The 15,506-nt window shown below is 44.5% G+C and overlaps 1 protein-coding gene across 28 annotated transcripts in view; it reads left to right on the forward strand.

The window, feature by feature from the left end:
• Positions 1-15,506, forward strand: part of EPB41 (erythrocyte membrane protein band 4.1) — a 96,774-nt gene that overhangs the window by 33,898 nt on the left and 47,370 nt on the right. For 25 of the 28 annotated variants that reach the window (XM_081868725.1, XM_081868724.1, XM_081868726.1 and 22 more), the window contains 7 exons: positions 61-136; positions 2,153-2,371; positions 4,064-4,151; positions 6,381-6,533; positions 6,750-6,847; positions 7,835-8,007; positions 8,783-8,899. In XM_081868725.1, the coding sequence (XP_081724851.1) occupies positions 61-136; positions 2,153-2,371; positions 4,064-4,151; positions 6,381-6,533; positions 6,750-6,847; positions 7,835-8,007; positions 8,783-8,899 (924 nt within the window). The remainder of the gene's footprint in view (positions 1-60; positions 137-2,152; positions 2,372-4,063; positions 4,152-6,380; positions 6,534-6,749; positions 6,848-7,834; positions 8,008-8,782; positions 8,900-15,506) is intronic. The other 3 variants (XM_081868702.1, XM_081868707.1, XM_081868708.1) reach the window with 1 other exon arrangement.

A 15,506-nucleotide genomic window follows, 5' to 3' on the forward strand; every position in this document is an offset into this window, starting at 1 on the left:
ATATTACTTGAAAGCAATATTATAAAGGAAAATTCACAACCAATCTGGTTTTAATTGCAGGAGGCCCATGGAATTTCACTTTCAATGTCAAGTTTTATCCTCCAGATCCAGCACAGCTGACAGAGGACATAACAAGGTCTGTAGTGTTCTTAGGAAAGCTAACAATCAAGTAATATTGTAATTTAGGAAAGGGTAATGGGAGGCAGGATATAATTGTGACAAATAATGAATGAAATTGATAAATACAGTGGTACCTCCGGTTGCGGATGGGATCCGTTCCAGAGATCTGGTCGGATCCCGAGGTTTCCACAACCTGAGGACCACTTCTGCACATGCATGCGCGGCAAAGCCCGGTAAAATACTTCTGGGTTTGCTGCGCGCGCATCCTGAAGTTTACGTAAATGGAGGTACGACTGCACTCATCGGGATTCAGAGAACTGTGTGCTTAGTTCTACAAGCCTAAGGACTCTTAAACTTGCATTTCTGTTTGACAAGCTACCTTATGACGCATGACAAACAGCTTTGGAAAAGAAAGGTGTTTGAAAAGCTGTTTGTGATACAATGTTTTTTGAATGTTTATTATTTATTTAGTTCATAAAATTTATACACTACTTGATTGTAAACCCCCCCCTCAAAATTGCTTATGAAAGATAAAACAGTAAAATCAGTAAAAAATTACAACCCTATGTATATGTATGTAGAACGAACGATAGGGAATCCTAAATTCAAACAGTTATTACAATGCTTGTCAACTTAGTAACATGACAGACTTAATGTCTGGTAATAAGGGAACTCAGTGGAGCATTTTAGAGAACTTGGAAATAGGTTGTGTCCCTGCAAAAGTAATACCTTCTTTAAAAAGCAAACTCCGTTCTTTATAAAACAAATTCCTTCCAGTAGCACCTTAAAGACCAACTAAGTCAGTTCTTGGTATGAGCTTTCGTGTGCATGCACACTTCTTCAGATACACTGAAACAGAAGTTTCCAGACCCTTCTATATAGTGAGAAGGTGGGGAGGGGTATTACTCAGAAGGGTGGTGGGAATGGGTGATTGGCAGATAGCTGTGATGAGCCTGTTGACAACTCTTAACGACTGCAATAGGTCTTACAGGAAAAAGCAAGGGGTGAAAAGGTGAAAAATGGCTTTGTCCGTTCTTTATACTAGCTTACAGACCCATTCATACTTCCAGCTTTCAAAATTTGGGAAAACTGGCCTGTAAAAAGGCAGTTGTGAGCATGAGAAATTTAAGACTGTAAACCTCTTTAAGCTCTAAACAAGCCATGAACAGTGGATGGTATCCAGTCTTTCACATGAGTGCTAGAAAGAACAGGTGCTCAGTGGCATACCTCTGACTGCACTGTTGGATCTGCAGGTGCGTGTCCCATGCTAGGGAAAGTATCCCTGGATCTTGCGCTTTCCGGGCGATGGTATGGTAGCTAAAAGGTAGCAGTAGGAGGCTGAGTAGATTGGTGGCTTGGCTGCAGAACTCAAGAGGGTTCCCTCTCCAGGTGTGATCTCTACCAGATGTAACCAGGATCCATCGGGAACCTCTTAGACAGGAGTAATTTGTGTACAAGGGCCAGCCGAGACCCGAGAGGCTAGTTTCATTGCTAGGAGGCACAATTGCAGAGCAACAGTCAGAGACCTGAGGAATCCATCAACCCCTGGGAAAAGACTATGGTGCTGGCTGCCCTGCACACCTAGTGTCCGCTCCATTTGTACACTCAGAGGCTTCTGTATCCCATCTTCCATTTTATTGGATATAGGATCTTGCTCATTATACAGGTCCAGTGTTATTTTCTTGTTGAGGAACTTATTTTATTTTTCTGCTATCAGTCAGCTGTAAATAACAGAGGAGAAAAGAGACTGAGTGTTATGCTATGTTAGTGATAACCAAGTGCCTGTTCTAGATTGTGTAGTATGAGCATCCTCGCCTGATTGTTGTTGTCTATGTTAAATACAGACAAGCAATACTTTATTCATGTGGGTTCTCTGTCCATATGGCCTGGTACAATTTCCAGTCATATGAAAGTAGGGGTAGACTGTTCCAAGCGAGAAGCACACTAACATATTTCTAATGAACCAATGTCCACTGTTTTGTCATCAGAATTTGAATTCCCCATTCTGAGGCTTTCTTTTCCTCCTTTGTAGGTACTATTTGTGTCTCCAGCTAAGAAAAGACATTCTCACTGGACGGCTTCCTTGCTCCTTTGCTACATTAGCTTTGCTGGGTTCTTACACAATCCAGTCAGAACTAGGAGACTTTGACCCAGATCTTCATAGCCCAGATTATGTCAGTGAATTCAAGCTGGCCCCAAATCAGACAAAGGAACTGGAAGACAAGGTCATGGAACTACATAAGACCTATAGGTAATTTTAAATTTAGCATTTTTATATGACTTTTTAATGTTTCCATTGTTATTAGCTTCATTTTATTGATGCTTATGATACTTATTGTAAACCTCCCTGGGATTTTGGATCACTGAGGGGCCGAATAGAAATTGAAATAATAAAATAAATATGCTAAAAAGAAATTTCATATAGGGGTGAATAGGGGTGCAAAAATCCAGGTCCCCAGTAACAATTGGTACCCCAGAAACTAAGCCTGATGACTAGCATTGAGACTGCTGCAGGGGTCAGGAAGCAGATTTTTCTTCATTTGTTTCTTGTAAGTCGGGGATTGTCAGTATAGTGACCTCCAGATGTTCTTGGATAGCAACTCCCACCATTCCTGACCATTGGCCATGCTGGCAGCAACATCTGGAGGGGGCCATATTGGCTTCTCCTGTTCTAAGTTGCACGCACCAAAAAAATAAAATTAAAATAAGATAAAGTTGAAGAATGTGCAAGTGTGAAGACAAGTACAAGTATTTGAAACCTGTTCTGTGAAGTAGCTTCCAGACATTTGCAAAATACTTTCAAGGCCTTCAAACATGCCCCCCCCCCATTGGAGATTATCTTTTGTCCATTTCATGTGAAGCATTCCTTAATTGTGCTACTGTCGTGAATTATTCAAACCCGTGTGTATGGATCTTCAATTGGACTTATGTTTAATTAACATAAAAAAATCACATGGAACTTCACACTGGGTGTGATTTAAGACTCACTTCAAAGCATTTTTGATTCTTGAGCTGGATAAAAAATATTTTATAACAATACTTGTTACAGTTACCCTGAAGTGTATTTTGAAACTCTTTTCAGTAATAGATTGTGGCTCAATTCTCAATGCACCATATGGCTGGAAGAGACGTCTCATACTGTTAGGAATAACTTCTATAAATACACCAGTCCTTCTGTTCCATGAATACACAGCAAGACTAGAAAGGAGGTGGGAGGTTTAAACATTTAAACAAAGCATCTGTGAAGCGCTGTCTTGCTGTACCACTGAGATGAAGTTTGTTAGTAAAGTTCAAGGCAGAAAACAGCCTCATATTGAGCATAAGTTCACATAACTCCATATTTACTTTACTTGTCCCTAGCATGTCTTTTCCCTTAAGTGATTTCATATGCCCTTGCTTTTAATTTTCAAGAGCTGCAGCTTAGTTCTAAGCCTGGTTACTCAAGAAACTGGCACTGTGTTAAGTGAAGTTCACTCCCAGGAAGCCATGCATAAGTTTGTAACCTTAACTGATTTGTTATTGATTTGTTGATTTATTACTTTTTTTTACTCCCCAACTGTTCCAATGTTTTTATTGTACACATATCTGAGATACATTTTTCTGGTACCTTTTGGCCATATGTTTCTGTCTTCTTTAGTTTGTCTAGTTAAATTTGTTAACCACATTCTTGCAAGCTAGCCTCTTTTGGAGAATCTGTAGCAAATAGATAATTCCTAGGATGTTGTATAACAATAATTATTATTATTTTAGAAAGTTACCATTCTAGTGCTTAAAGAACTCACTGAAGGGTTAAAAAAACAAGAGGTTTTCAGGGTCCACTTTTTTATTTCTTTTGATAAATGCATGTACTGTAGTATCTGCTAATGATTTATTTTTTTTAAACCACCCTGCGAAGTAAGCAAATAGTGGGCTTGCTGTATCATTTTCCATTATATTTCTGTAGATGTATGACTCCTGCTCAAGCTGATCTGGAATTTCTTGAGAATGCAAAAAAGCTGTCTATGTATGGAGTTGATCTTCATCACGCCAAGGTAGAAGAAAATACTTGTTTCATATGACAATATTTTTACTTTTAATGTGCAAAGCCCTTGGTTTTCATCTTCTCCCTCCTACTCGATACCATGAGTAGGGAGGGTTCTTGGGTTTTGTCATGCTCCAGTAGGTGCCCCTCAGGGTCTAGGATCCCGTCCAGAGAAGTATAAGTCTTCTCCCAAGATATTCACAGAGAACTGGGATGATGTTCCAGCAGTGTCCAAAACAAGCAAAGGTCATGCACAGGACCATACTGTAATCCATAGACAAAGGCAGGTAACAGTCCCATGTCAAATCCAGGCAAGGATACAACACAGCAAGCAGAGGAGACTAGGTTCAGATTCAAGAAACCAGAGATCTATGTTGTTTCCAAGTCAAATGGACAGTGGCCTTCCTGGACCACAGCTGTTGTTTCCAGTCTTGCTTGCTCTCAATGAGACCTCTATTCTAGATCCATAGACACATGCTGTGTTGTTACTCTTCAACCTGGACTTGGACCTTTTGGCACTGACATTCTCAAGGGCTGGGGGTGGGATTTTACTTCCTCCTCTGACAATACTGATGGTTCTTCAGCAAATCTCCCTCTGGAGATTCCTTCCAGGTGATCCTCAGCACTTGCTCCAAGGGATCTTGCCTCCTCCCCCATATCTTTGATGTACAGTGGTACCTTGGGTTAAGTACTTAATTCGTGCTGGAGGTCTGTTCTTAACCTGAAACGGTTCTTAACCTGAAGCACCACTTTAGCTAATGAGGTACCACTGTAAAGGGTGTTGGGTTTGTTCTCCGAGAACTATCTGTATGGTACTGGTTCATGGCTAGGCATGACAATTTTGGATTATTGCAACAGAGGTTGAAGCCAAGGAATTCCTCATGTGATCTAGTTAATCTAATCATACTTGGAATGGGTTTACAGCCTAAAATGTGGTGTCCGCCCTACAGATGACAGAGTTCATACCTCATTCAGAAATAACATTCTTGACCGTTTAAAAATGGTTGCTATATATTTGATGTTTACAACCACATAGTAACTAAATCAGTATATCTTTCAGTTTATAGATTAGGGTCTGTTGGATACTTTGGGGTGAATTCATTCCTATGGAATCTGCTGTCACATTTCATTCTGTAGGGTATCTGAGTGACTGTCCCACAAAGACATAAGCTCCAGTCCTGTACACACTTAGGAGTAAGTTCCATTAAACTGAATGGGGCTTACTTCTAAGTAGACATGTATTTGATTGCTAGCCTGTACACCCTCATTATTCTCTACCCAAAGGAGGGAGTTTCATTAGAACTCATCATTGCTCTAGAATCTCTTGAATTCTGCAGGTGATGTTCCATCATACCCAGTTGCTTTGAGCTTGTGGGACCTGTTATAGGGCATGGAGCATATTAAATGTATTTTATTGGCCTGTGTGTATTATGCTGCTAGATAAAGTTTTTTTTTTTAAATTGGTGTTTTATAGTTGATTGTGCATTAAGTAGTCTTTGGTTCAGAAAGGTGAGTTGTATTTTTTGAAAAGATCTAAATTTGTCACTGTGTGGCAGAATAATCTTAATGAGATGGTCAATAAAAACTCGACTGGAAAGATTTTTAGTATTGATGCTTTTGTACTGAGCCAATCATTAAATAATCAGAGCACAACTGTGACTGCTGGGTGTCCTAGTATCCTAGTTTCTAAACAAAAATAGCTTGTCCGGGGGTGGAAGTTTTTCACTCATCTATTCTATTTCCACTTGAATCTTTCTATTTTTGTGAGTAGAAAAGTCAGTTCCTGGTAGTGTGTATATAGCCTAAGTAGATTTTTCTTTCTACCCTAGGACTTATAAATAAACTTGCTCATGGCCTTTTTGTCATTGCTCTTCTGTCTAGGACAGTGATTCTCAGGGGGACCTACAGAGGTCCCCCTGATAATCAATTGTTTGAAGATAATGCAGTACAGGACACTTAGGGAGAAGCGTTTTTCACATAAGAGGTAGTGGAAAGAGTTGTCATGTCTGCAAAGACATGTTGGGAGGAATGCTTAAGCTGTTAGTGATTTCTGGCTTTTGAATGTTTGAAAAGTGGGGAGACAGATTCAGTAGCATCATCAAAATCAAGTAACAGAATATCTCACTACGAATTCTGGGGCCCGAGAAATGAGTAAGGGGCATAGAGGGCAAGTGCTTTGCATGCTGAAAAGTGGATTTGTCAACACGTGTGAAGTGTGTTCCAAACTCTGCTTTTGTAGGACTTGGAAGGTGTGGATATTACTTTGGGAGTCTGCTCCAGTGGCCTTCTTGTCTACAAAGATAAATTGAGAATCAACCGTTTCCCTTGGCCCAAAGTGTTGAAGATTTCCTACAAGCGCAGCAGCTTTTTTATCAAAATTCGACCTGGCGAGGTAGGCTTTGGAGTTATATACTATTTTCATTCCTTTTTAAAAAATCTGACTTCTGTCTCAGAAAAATATTGACAGAGCAAATGAACTGTTCTGCAGATTGTCCAAATTGTATTGCAGTGGACAGAGGTCTAACATGATAGTTTTCTGGCTTGATACTTACAATGCACTTTATGTGAGGCTGTCCTCAAACTTACCCTGTACTGTTGCTCTCTGCAGCATGAACAATATGAAAGTACAATTGGATTCAAGCTTCCTAGTTATCGGGCAGCTAAGAAGCTGTGGAAAGTTTGTGTTGAGCATCATACATTTTTCAGGTATGTTTCTTTTCCCCCATCCAATATGACAAATGGTGTGTGTGTGTGTGTGTGTGTGTGTGTGTGTGTGTGTGTAAAAGCTGTAAGTTTTTATTCCAGTTGTTGGTATACATTGCCAGGAGTTGCGAAGGAAGCCTCTAATTTGCACAGAATTGTTCAGACAGGAAAGCAGGAACATAGGAAGCTGCCTTACACCTAGTCAAACCCTTGGTCCATCTAGCTCAGTATTGTCTACACTGACTGGCAGCAGCTCTCCAGGGTTCCAGGGAAGAGTCTTTCTTAGCCCTACCTGGACATTCTGGGGACCTTCTGTACACAAAGCGATGTTCTGCCACTGAGCTAAGGCCATTAATCTGCAAATGCTTAATAAAATGTAGGTAGTCAACTTTTACCATAGGAAGAATGAAGAAATGAGAATGTGGTATTAGGAATGAGTGCTCATAAAGGGATTTCATTAACTGAGGACCAGTGTGGTACAGTAGGGTGGGTGAACTAGGGGAACCTGGGTTCAGATCTCCACATGGCTTTCTCAGAACCATCTTAGATGAGTCATTGTCTTCATTCAATGTAATCTAAGATTATAGGAAGCTGCATTATACTGGAGCAGACTATTGATTTACCTTCCTCAGTATTGTTGACATGGACTGGAAGTGGTTCCCCTGGGTTTCAGGTAGCAGTTCCTCCCAGCCCTTCTGCATGCAAAACATCTGCTCTACTGCTGAACTGTGACCTTTCCCCGTGGCTTGTTACCCTAAGTGCAGTTGTTTATTTTTCTCATATGAGTGAATGGTACTCATATGTGGGGGAAATATAGGGGGAGCACTTGGTGACACCATTGGGGTTGTGATGGCCACCATGGTCTAACTCATACAATTTAAGTTCCTATGGGTTTATCTTATGCAAATAATTGCCACCATGCTAGATCTTATTTGACTTGTCATTATTGTTTGGAGATGAATAATGTGGAAATATTCACATGCATTTTAGGCTAACATCCACTGAAGCAATTCCCAAGAGCAGGTTCCTGGTACTGGGTTCTAAATTTCGATACAGTGGTCGGACACAGGCACAGACAAGACAAGCTAGTGCCCTGATTGACAGACCTGCACCACAGTTTGAACGGACAGCAAGTAAACGGGCCTCTAGAAGTCTTGATGGCGGTGAGTATCTAAACTTCCCTGCTTTGCTATAGGGACCCCCTTATACTAGTCTTAATCTGTAGATTTTCGGTTTACAGATTCTGCTCAGAGCTTCAGTTTAATTTGGTTGTCAGATGTTCATATTCGTTTAAAGGTTTTTTCTTTATCAAGTGGTGTTTTCTTTTTAAAATTATTAAATTAATTTGTTTTACAAGGTTGTCCATGGTATGTGCCCTAGGGGAAGAAAGAATGTAGATCTCAGTAACTTATACACAGTTCTTACCACATCCTGAACACATGGGTGCCACTGCAACTCCATGCCTTCTCTGTTGGGAAATGTGAGGAGCCGGTTTCTAAGAGCACTGATGCTCGTGTGAGGAGAAGTCACAACATAGGCTCTTCACATTTAGTCCAAGGTTACACGGGACAAGGCATGAGAAGGACTTGCTTTGTAATGAATCCCAAGCTGTTGAGATAATGTAAGAACTAGACTCTAAAATTCTGAACGTTCATAAAGGTAGCTTTTATATTATTCCCCCCCCCCCAGTTAAATCATGTGTCTTTGAATGCATCCTGTTAATTATAACTAACAGCTGTACAATTTGAGATAAAATTGTAAATTATTTTGGAATGAGGCAAAATTCCACTTTCCATCATTGCCCTGCTGAAACTCAAATTGAAGAACCAACAACAAAGAATAAGAGCAAACAATAATTATATCCAGACTAAAATCTACAATGTTCTCTTATATATACTATATCCTGAATATTCTGTAACATGTACACAATTTCTTCAGCTAAACGTGGCTCTCAAAAAATAGAGTTCAGACCCGTAGAGGAGGAGAAGCAGGAGGATGTGGTGTTGGTTGGGGTTCCGGAATCAGAACCTGTGGAACAAATTCGAGAGAAGCCAGGTATCGCTGTGGGTAGCTCTGATTCTCTCTCTCTTCTTGCCTCTGCGGTGCCTTTTCTATCCTTTCATGAGCTGAGACATCTTATCTGAATCTGAAATGCTTCATATGTTCTGGCACCCATTTTTTCCCCTTCAAAGAAATAAAACAATGTCTTAATTGGTCAGAACACAGTTGGCCACTTCTGTACTTCACTCCATAAAAGCCCTTGCATCAGCAGTAGCATAGATTTCAGAGGACTGGCAAAAATGCTTTGCACTTTGAATTAATAGTCAGGTGACTGAAATACAAATATTTGCTCATGCTGTATCAAATTGCAACATAATGGAATGGAAAGAAAAGAACTTGAGATGGAGCTGTTTCCCCCCCACTCTTGCCCCTCACCACCCCACATCTGAATTCTCAGACTGAGAGCTTTGTAATTGCTGTGCTGGAAAATAATAGATTTGCAACCCTAAAATTGTATTCAAACTCTCCCAGGTGTATAGGATACGCTTGCTTCTTTCAGTTGTTTCAGAATTCATGTTAATGAGGTCTTAAGTTTCTTACCAAAACTTAAGTGTGTCTCTAAAGACATATACTTTTTCATAATACTTTTCCCAAAAACTGATACTTAGAAACTGCATAGCTTCTCAACTAATATACATTTGCATTTGCTATGTTAGCTGAGCACATTTCTGACGTAATGAAAAGACTTTTACAATGGGTCTTGAACTAGTTTTCAGTTTGGCTTCTTCACGCTAACCTTTCACGTTATTCTGTTATATTCTTATCAACAGGATCTAGTCAGAGCATTCTGCTTATTGGTATTGGGAGCTCCTCTTTAGCTTTATGCAAATAAAGTAGGGTTTATCCCTGTACATTTCTTTCTGCATGAATTCATTTTAGAAATCTAGTGGGTTTTTTATTATTTGAGCACTGGAGAATCATTTCTTGTGCACAATATTAACATTGCATACTATAAGGCTGAACAAAAGTACTTGAGAGATGTGGCCTCCTACAGAACAACATCTTAGCTCATACAAAAGCATGCTCTTTGTACTTATTTTAGTGTGCAGGTGGTGGAGTTGTGATGGGGATCTAACTTCTTAAGTGACTTTAAACAAACTGTATTTTTCTCAGATGTGTGCCTCTGTTGTAGATAAGAACAATATAACCATAATGATTGTACCACTAATGCACTAAATTCTTCATATAGGTAAAACTTTTTTTAAAGCTCTGCCTGTTGGCTGACTATTGGACTTTCGCATTTTAGAGGGATGGTTGTATCCAGTTAGTCATACTCAGAGTAAACCCATTGAAATTAATGGACATGACTAATATATCAAGTGTTAGGATTGTCAAAAGGCAGCAGCAGCCTTCATAGTTCTGTCACCCTCAGAAGTTTGAAGGTTGGTGATCCAGGTGAGGACATTTTCCGTGGCAGCCTCTAAGCTATGGAATTCTCTCCATACAGAGGTACAGCTGGCACTTTCACAGTATAGCTTTTGTCATACGCTAAAGCTCCAGCTCTTTACCCTGGCCTTTGACACCTGAGAGAGAGAGAGATTTTAGGACCCACACCGTTAGTCTGAAATTATTTTTTAAAACTGTGTTTTAATAATGTATTTTTATATTATTGTAACATTTTCTGGAAACTTAGGGTGAAGGGTAGGTAAGAAATTCAATGAACAGTAAACGCTGACAACAACAACTTAGGTAGGCCCATTAATTTAAATGGGTCTGCTTTGAGTAAAACTTTGATACAACCTAGAGGGTTTTAAAAATTGAAATCTTACTGGCGGTTTATTAACTGTGCAATTCTTCTAGCGAAAGATACTGTCACAGCCACCCAGGTGGGTCCCAGCTCACGAGAGACCTTACTCCGTTATAGTTTACTTACAGGAAAAGTTTATTGAAGATAATTGTTTCTTTCACAGTTCAGCATTGTGGCTGTACGTCTGTCACGTTAGACCGCCGAAGTCCCCCTCTGACTCCTCCCCTCCTCCACACCAACTTAATAGCCTGGCTCTAGACCACCTCTTCCTCTCCTTTCTTTTCCGCAGGGTCTTTCTGCCCCCCTGGGTTCTCTCTTTCCGGGATTCGCCTGAGGCTGAATCCTCTGCCGCCTCCTGCCCCCTCCTTCTGGCTTTGGGGCCGGGCTCCTCCTCTGAGTTTTCCCCACTTCCGCGCGCCTCTATGTTTGAACTTGGCGCGCGTACGTTGCTTTTGACCTTTCCTTCGTCCTCTATACTGCCCCCTGTTCCACTCTCTACCCTTTCCGGCTGAACACCTTGCTCCAACCCCCTCTCTCTGTTTTCTCCTGTTCCTCCTCCCTCCGAGAGGCTGACAACTCCACCCCCTTTACTCCGTTCCGGCTGAGACCCCTCTGACAGCGTCTGTGCTTCACTGGGCTTTCTCCCCTCCTTTCCTGACTTTCCACAGCTTCTCTCTTCTCCTGCTTTTCGCCTGATCATGCTAGCTCCCTTTTGGGAATCCTCTGACTCACTGCTTAGGCTCATAGATTCCCTTCGAATTCCGTCATCTTCTTCCTCGTCTCTCTCTCCCTCCTCCCACTCGCTTTCCGTCTCCTCTGCCATCTCCTCACTTCTCCCAGAAACCCTGACATCCATCCCCCCCTCGAAGCCCCCCCTTCCCCCCTCCCGGTCGCTGGGTGCAGGTTGAGGGAAATGTGGTTCTTCCTGGGTCGGTTCAGGATACCGGGTGTCCACGTCAATCTTCTCCTCTGGCAGCTCCGTATACGTGTGTTCGAACTCGGGTTCCCCCCCTGAAGGCATCACAGTCTCTTCCTCCCTCACTGCTTCTCCTGGCGCTGCCTGCCAAGGACCTATCATCCACCTCTGACTCCATACCTCCCTTGGCTGATCCACCCACCAATAAGGGTTTGTCTCTCCCCCCCCCAGGCGGGGATCCCTGGTCGGGCTTGTTTTGGGCGTAGAGCCCTCGGGCGAGGAGAAACCCCCGAACGTGCTGCCCGACAAAGTGGGCGTGAAAAGCCAATCATCAAAATACTCCTCGGGCATGGGTTTGTGCGGAAAAATTGCATGAAACTCCTCCTTCAACAGGGGTTCGTCCAAAGCGTAACCCGGCACCCAGCTATTTGCAGAGACTGGAGTGCCTTCCCTGGCGAGAAAATATTCAACTCCCTCCTCCCCCCATCGTGAATCCAGTATCTCTGTGACCTCATTAAGAGGTTCTGGTCTTGGCGACTCCCCTCTCTCAGGCACCCTTCTACGTGGCTCTGGAGGTGCTCCTGACTCTTGAAACCTGTGTGGGGCTTTGTAGGGAGTGAGCACCGACCTATGAAAGACCGGGTGCACCCTGGAGCCCTCCGGAAGGGCTAGGCGAAAAGCCACCGGATTGATCTTAGCCTCAACTTGATATGGTCCTAGCTGCCTGTGTTCTAACTTCTTTTTGGCCAACGACCTGGCCGGCATCGCGTGGGCTGCTAACCATACCCAGTCCCCAACCTGAATGTCTTCCCCCGCCCTTCTGTGTTTATCGGCTTGCACCTTATACGCCTGCTTTGCCAGCTCCAAATGTCTCCGCAGCTCCTCGTGCACCTCTTGCAACTCTGCTGCAAACTGGTCGGCATTTTGAGGTCCCCCCCCTTCAGGTGCTGTAAAGCTCGGGAAGGTTCTGGGATGACGTCCATAGTTCGCGAAGAAAGGCGTCACCCCGGTGGATGCGTGCTTCGTGTTGTTGTAGGCGAACTCAGCCATCGGCAGGTAGTCCACCCACGCCGCGGGTCGCTGGTTGGCGTAACACCGTAGGTACTGCTGCATGATCGCGTTGACCCTCTCCGCTTGACCGTTGGTCTGTGGATGCCTCGCCGACGTCAGGTTGATCTTGACGTGCAAGATACCCAGAAGCTTCCGCCAGAAAGTGGAAACAAATTGGCGCCCCCTGTCGGACAAGACGGACTGTGGTAGTCCATGCACTCTGAAGACGTGATCGATGAAGAGCTTTGCGGTCTGTTCTGCCGTCGCCACCTTGGCACAAGGAATGAAGTGCGCCATCTTGGTGAACAAGTCCACAACCACTAACACCGCCGTCTTACCTCTGGAGCTGGGCAGGTCTGTAACAAAGTCCAACGCTACCCTCTCCCACGGTTGCTGCGGTGTCTCCAGCGGTTCTAACAATCCCGCCTGCTTCTGATGCACTGGTTTGGACCTCTGGCAGATGTCGCACCTGGCTACGTAGTCCGCCACCTCTCCTCTCATCTGGGGCCACCAAAAGTCCCTTGCCACCAACTCCATCGTCTTCTCTTTGCCGAAATGGCCCGCACTCGGGGCATCGTGCAATTGTTGCAAAACCGTGGCGCGAAGCTCGTCGGTGGGCACGTAAAGGGCGCCCTTGCGAGTCAAAAGTCCATCCTGCAACTGAAACTCATTGTTGTCAGGCGACCCTCTGCGGAGCTCCTCCATCTTGGATTGTGCAAACTGATCCTCTTGCAGCGCGCGTCGCACCGCGTCCAGGTCGACTGCGATGGTAGCGCACGTCCACGCCTGCGGTGCGAAAATGTACTTTGCTGCGATTGGAGCTACTTCCTCCAGGTATTGAGGCTTTCGGGACAGCGCGTCTGCTATAACATTGGAGTCTCCAGGGATGTATTCTATTTTGAAATCGAAATCCGCAAAGAATTCCGCCCAGCGCATGTGTCGTTGGGTTTGCAATTTAGCCGTCCGCCAATACTCCAAGTTCTTGTGATCCGTGCGGACCTGCACCGTGTGCTTGGCTCCTATCAAGAAGTGTCGCCACGCTTTGAAAGCTGCATGAATGGCCAACAACTCCCTGTCCCATATGGTGTAGTTGCGCTCCGTCTTGCTGAGCTTCCGGGAGTAGAATGCACCCGGTCTCCAGTTGCCTTGCGAATCCTCTTGCAAGAGGACGGCCCCAACTGCTCTGTCTGATGCATCTGTCTCTACCCGCATGGGCCTGCCAGGATTCACGTGCAGCAGCTGCTCCTCGGAGGCGAAAAGGCTTTTAAGCTTCCGAAAGGATCGCTCTGCTTGTTCGGTCCAGACGAACTTCTTCTTCTTGGAACTGAGGGTGTCAGTGATTGCCGCCGTCGCGTTTGCAAAACCTTTAATAAACTTGCGATAAAAATTGGCAAAGCCGATGAACCTCTGGACCTCCTTCCGATTTCGAGGGCTCTTCCAGTCCAACAGCGCTTGGACTTTAGTCTTGTCCATGGCCAGTCCCTCGTCGGACAGCTTGTAGCCAAGGAAATCTACCTCTCTCACATCAAACTGGCACTTCTCCAACTTGGCGTACAGCCTGTGTTCCTTCAGCCTCTGCAGAACTTCCTTCACGTCCTTATCGTGATCCTCTGGCGATTCCGAGAAAATCAGGATATCGTCGAGAAAACAGACACACTTCTTGTAGAGGAGACCTGCCAGGACGTGATGCATGAATGCTTGGAAAACATGGCTGCCATTTTGTAGACCGAAGGGCATAACTCTGTATTCGTACGTGCCCAAAGGAGTGAACATGGCCGTCTTCCACTCGTCGCCCTTCCTGATGCGGATGAGGTTGTAAGCTCCACGTAAATCCAGCTTGGTAAAAATCTTCCCCCTCCTGACTGTAGCCAAAAGGTCGTCAATTTTGGGCATGGGGAAGGCCTTGGGCTTAGTCAGTCTGTTTATGAACCGGTAGTCCACAATGAGCCTCTTCTGGGGCGTGTCTTTCTTTTTCACAAAGAAAACAGGACTGCCTCCCGCTGCTTTAGATTCCTGGATGAATCCGCGCTTGAGGTTGTGTTCTATGAACTCCCGAAGCTCTTGCAGCTCGTCTTCCGACATGGAGTACAGCTTGGCAGTTGGCAACTGCGCGCCTGGCACTAAGTCAATCGCGCAGTCGTAAGGTCTGTGAGGCGGCAATTTGTCAGCTTCTTTTTCGCAGAAAACCTCCAAGAACTCCGCGTACTTGTGAGGAACCGCTTGCACCATACTCAGATGCAGCTGCTGTTCGGCTTCTCCTCCTTGATCGGTTTGGATGCAATTCTGGGCGCAATACGATGAACAAAAGGTGATCTGCCTCTGGTACCAAGCAACCGCGGGACTGTGCCTGTCCAGCCAACTCATGCCCAACACGATGGGCGTGTCCGATAAGTGGGTGACATTGAAACTAATAAGCTCTCGATGGTCTCCAATTTGCATCATCATGGGAGGGGTTTGCTGCACCACTTGCCCCCCCAGCAACCTCCTGCCGTCTACCGTGACCACGTTCAGAGGCGTCGTTGCAGGCAGGAGCGCTATGTTATGCTGCTTGACGAACTGTAATCCCACGAAATCGGCGTTGCTTCCCGAATCGATGGTTGTTGGAACCTCGAGAAGTCGCCCATCAGGCAGCTGGAGTGTTGCTGTGAGTAAAACTGCTGGTTTGGGAGGTAAAGGGTCCATGCGCTGCAAGGATGCTGGGGACTTCTCTACAGATCCGCCTGGCTGAGCCCCAGTAGCTCTGCTTCCAGCCAGGCACTGCAGTTTCCCTGAAGCTGCTCCTCTGATTGCACCTCTGCTGTCACAGTTGCTAGTGCTGCAGTGTGCTTCTGGAGCCTCTGGGGGCACTCTTTCGCCATATGGTGTGCACTGTCGCAGATGTAACACTT

This window comes from Podarcis erhardii (genome assembly GCF_964252035.2).
Source record: "Podarcis erhardii genome assembly, chromosome: 7".
Taxonomy (NCBI): domain Eukaryota; kingdom Metazoa; phylum Chordata; class Lepidosauria; order Squamata; family Lacertidae; genus Podarcis; species Podarcis erhardii.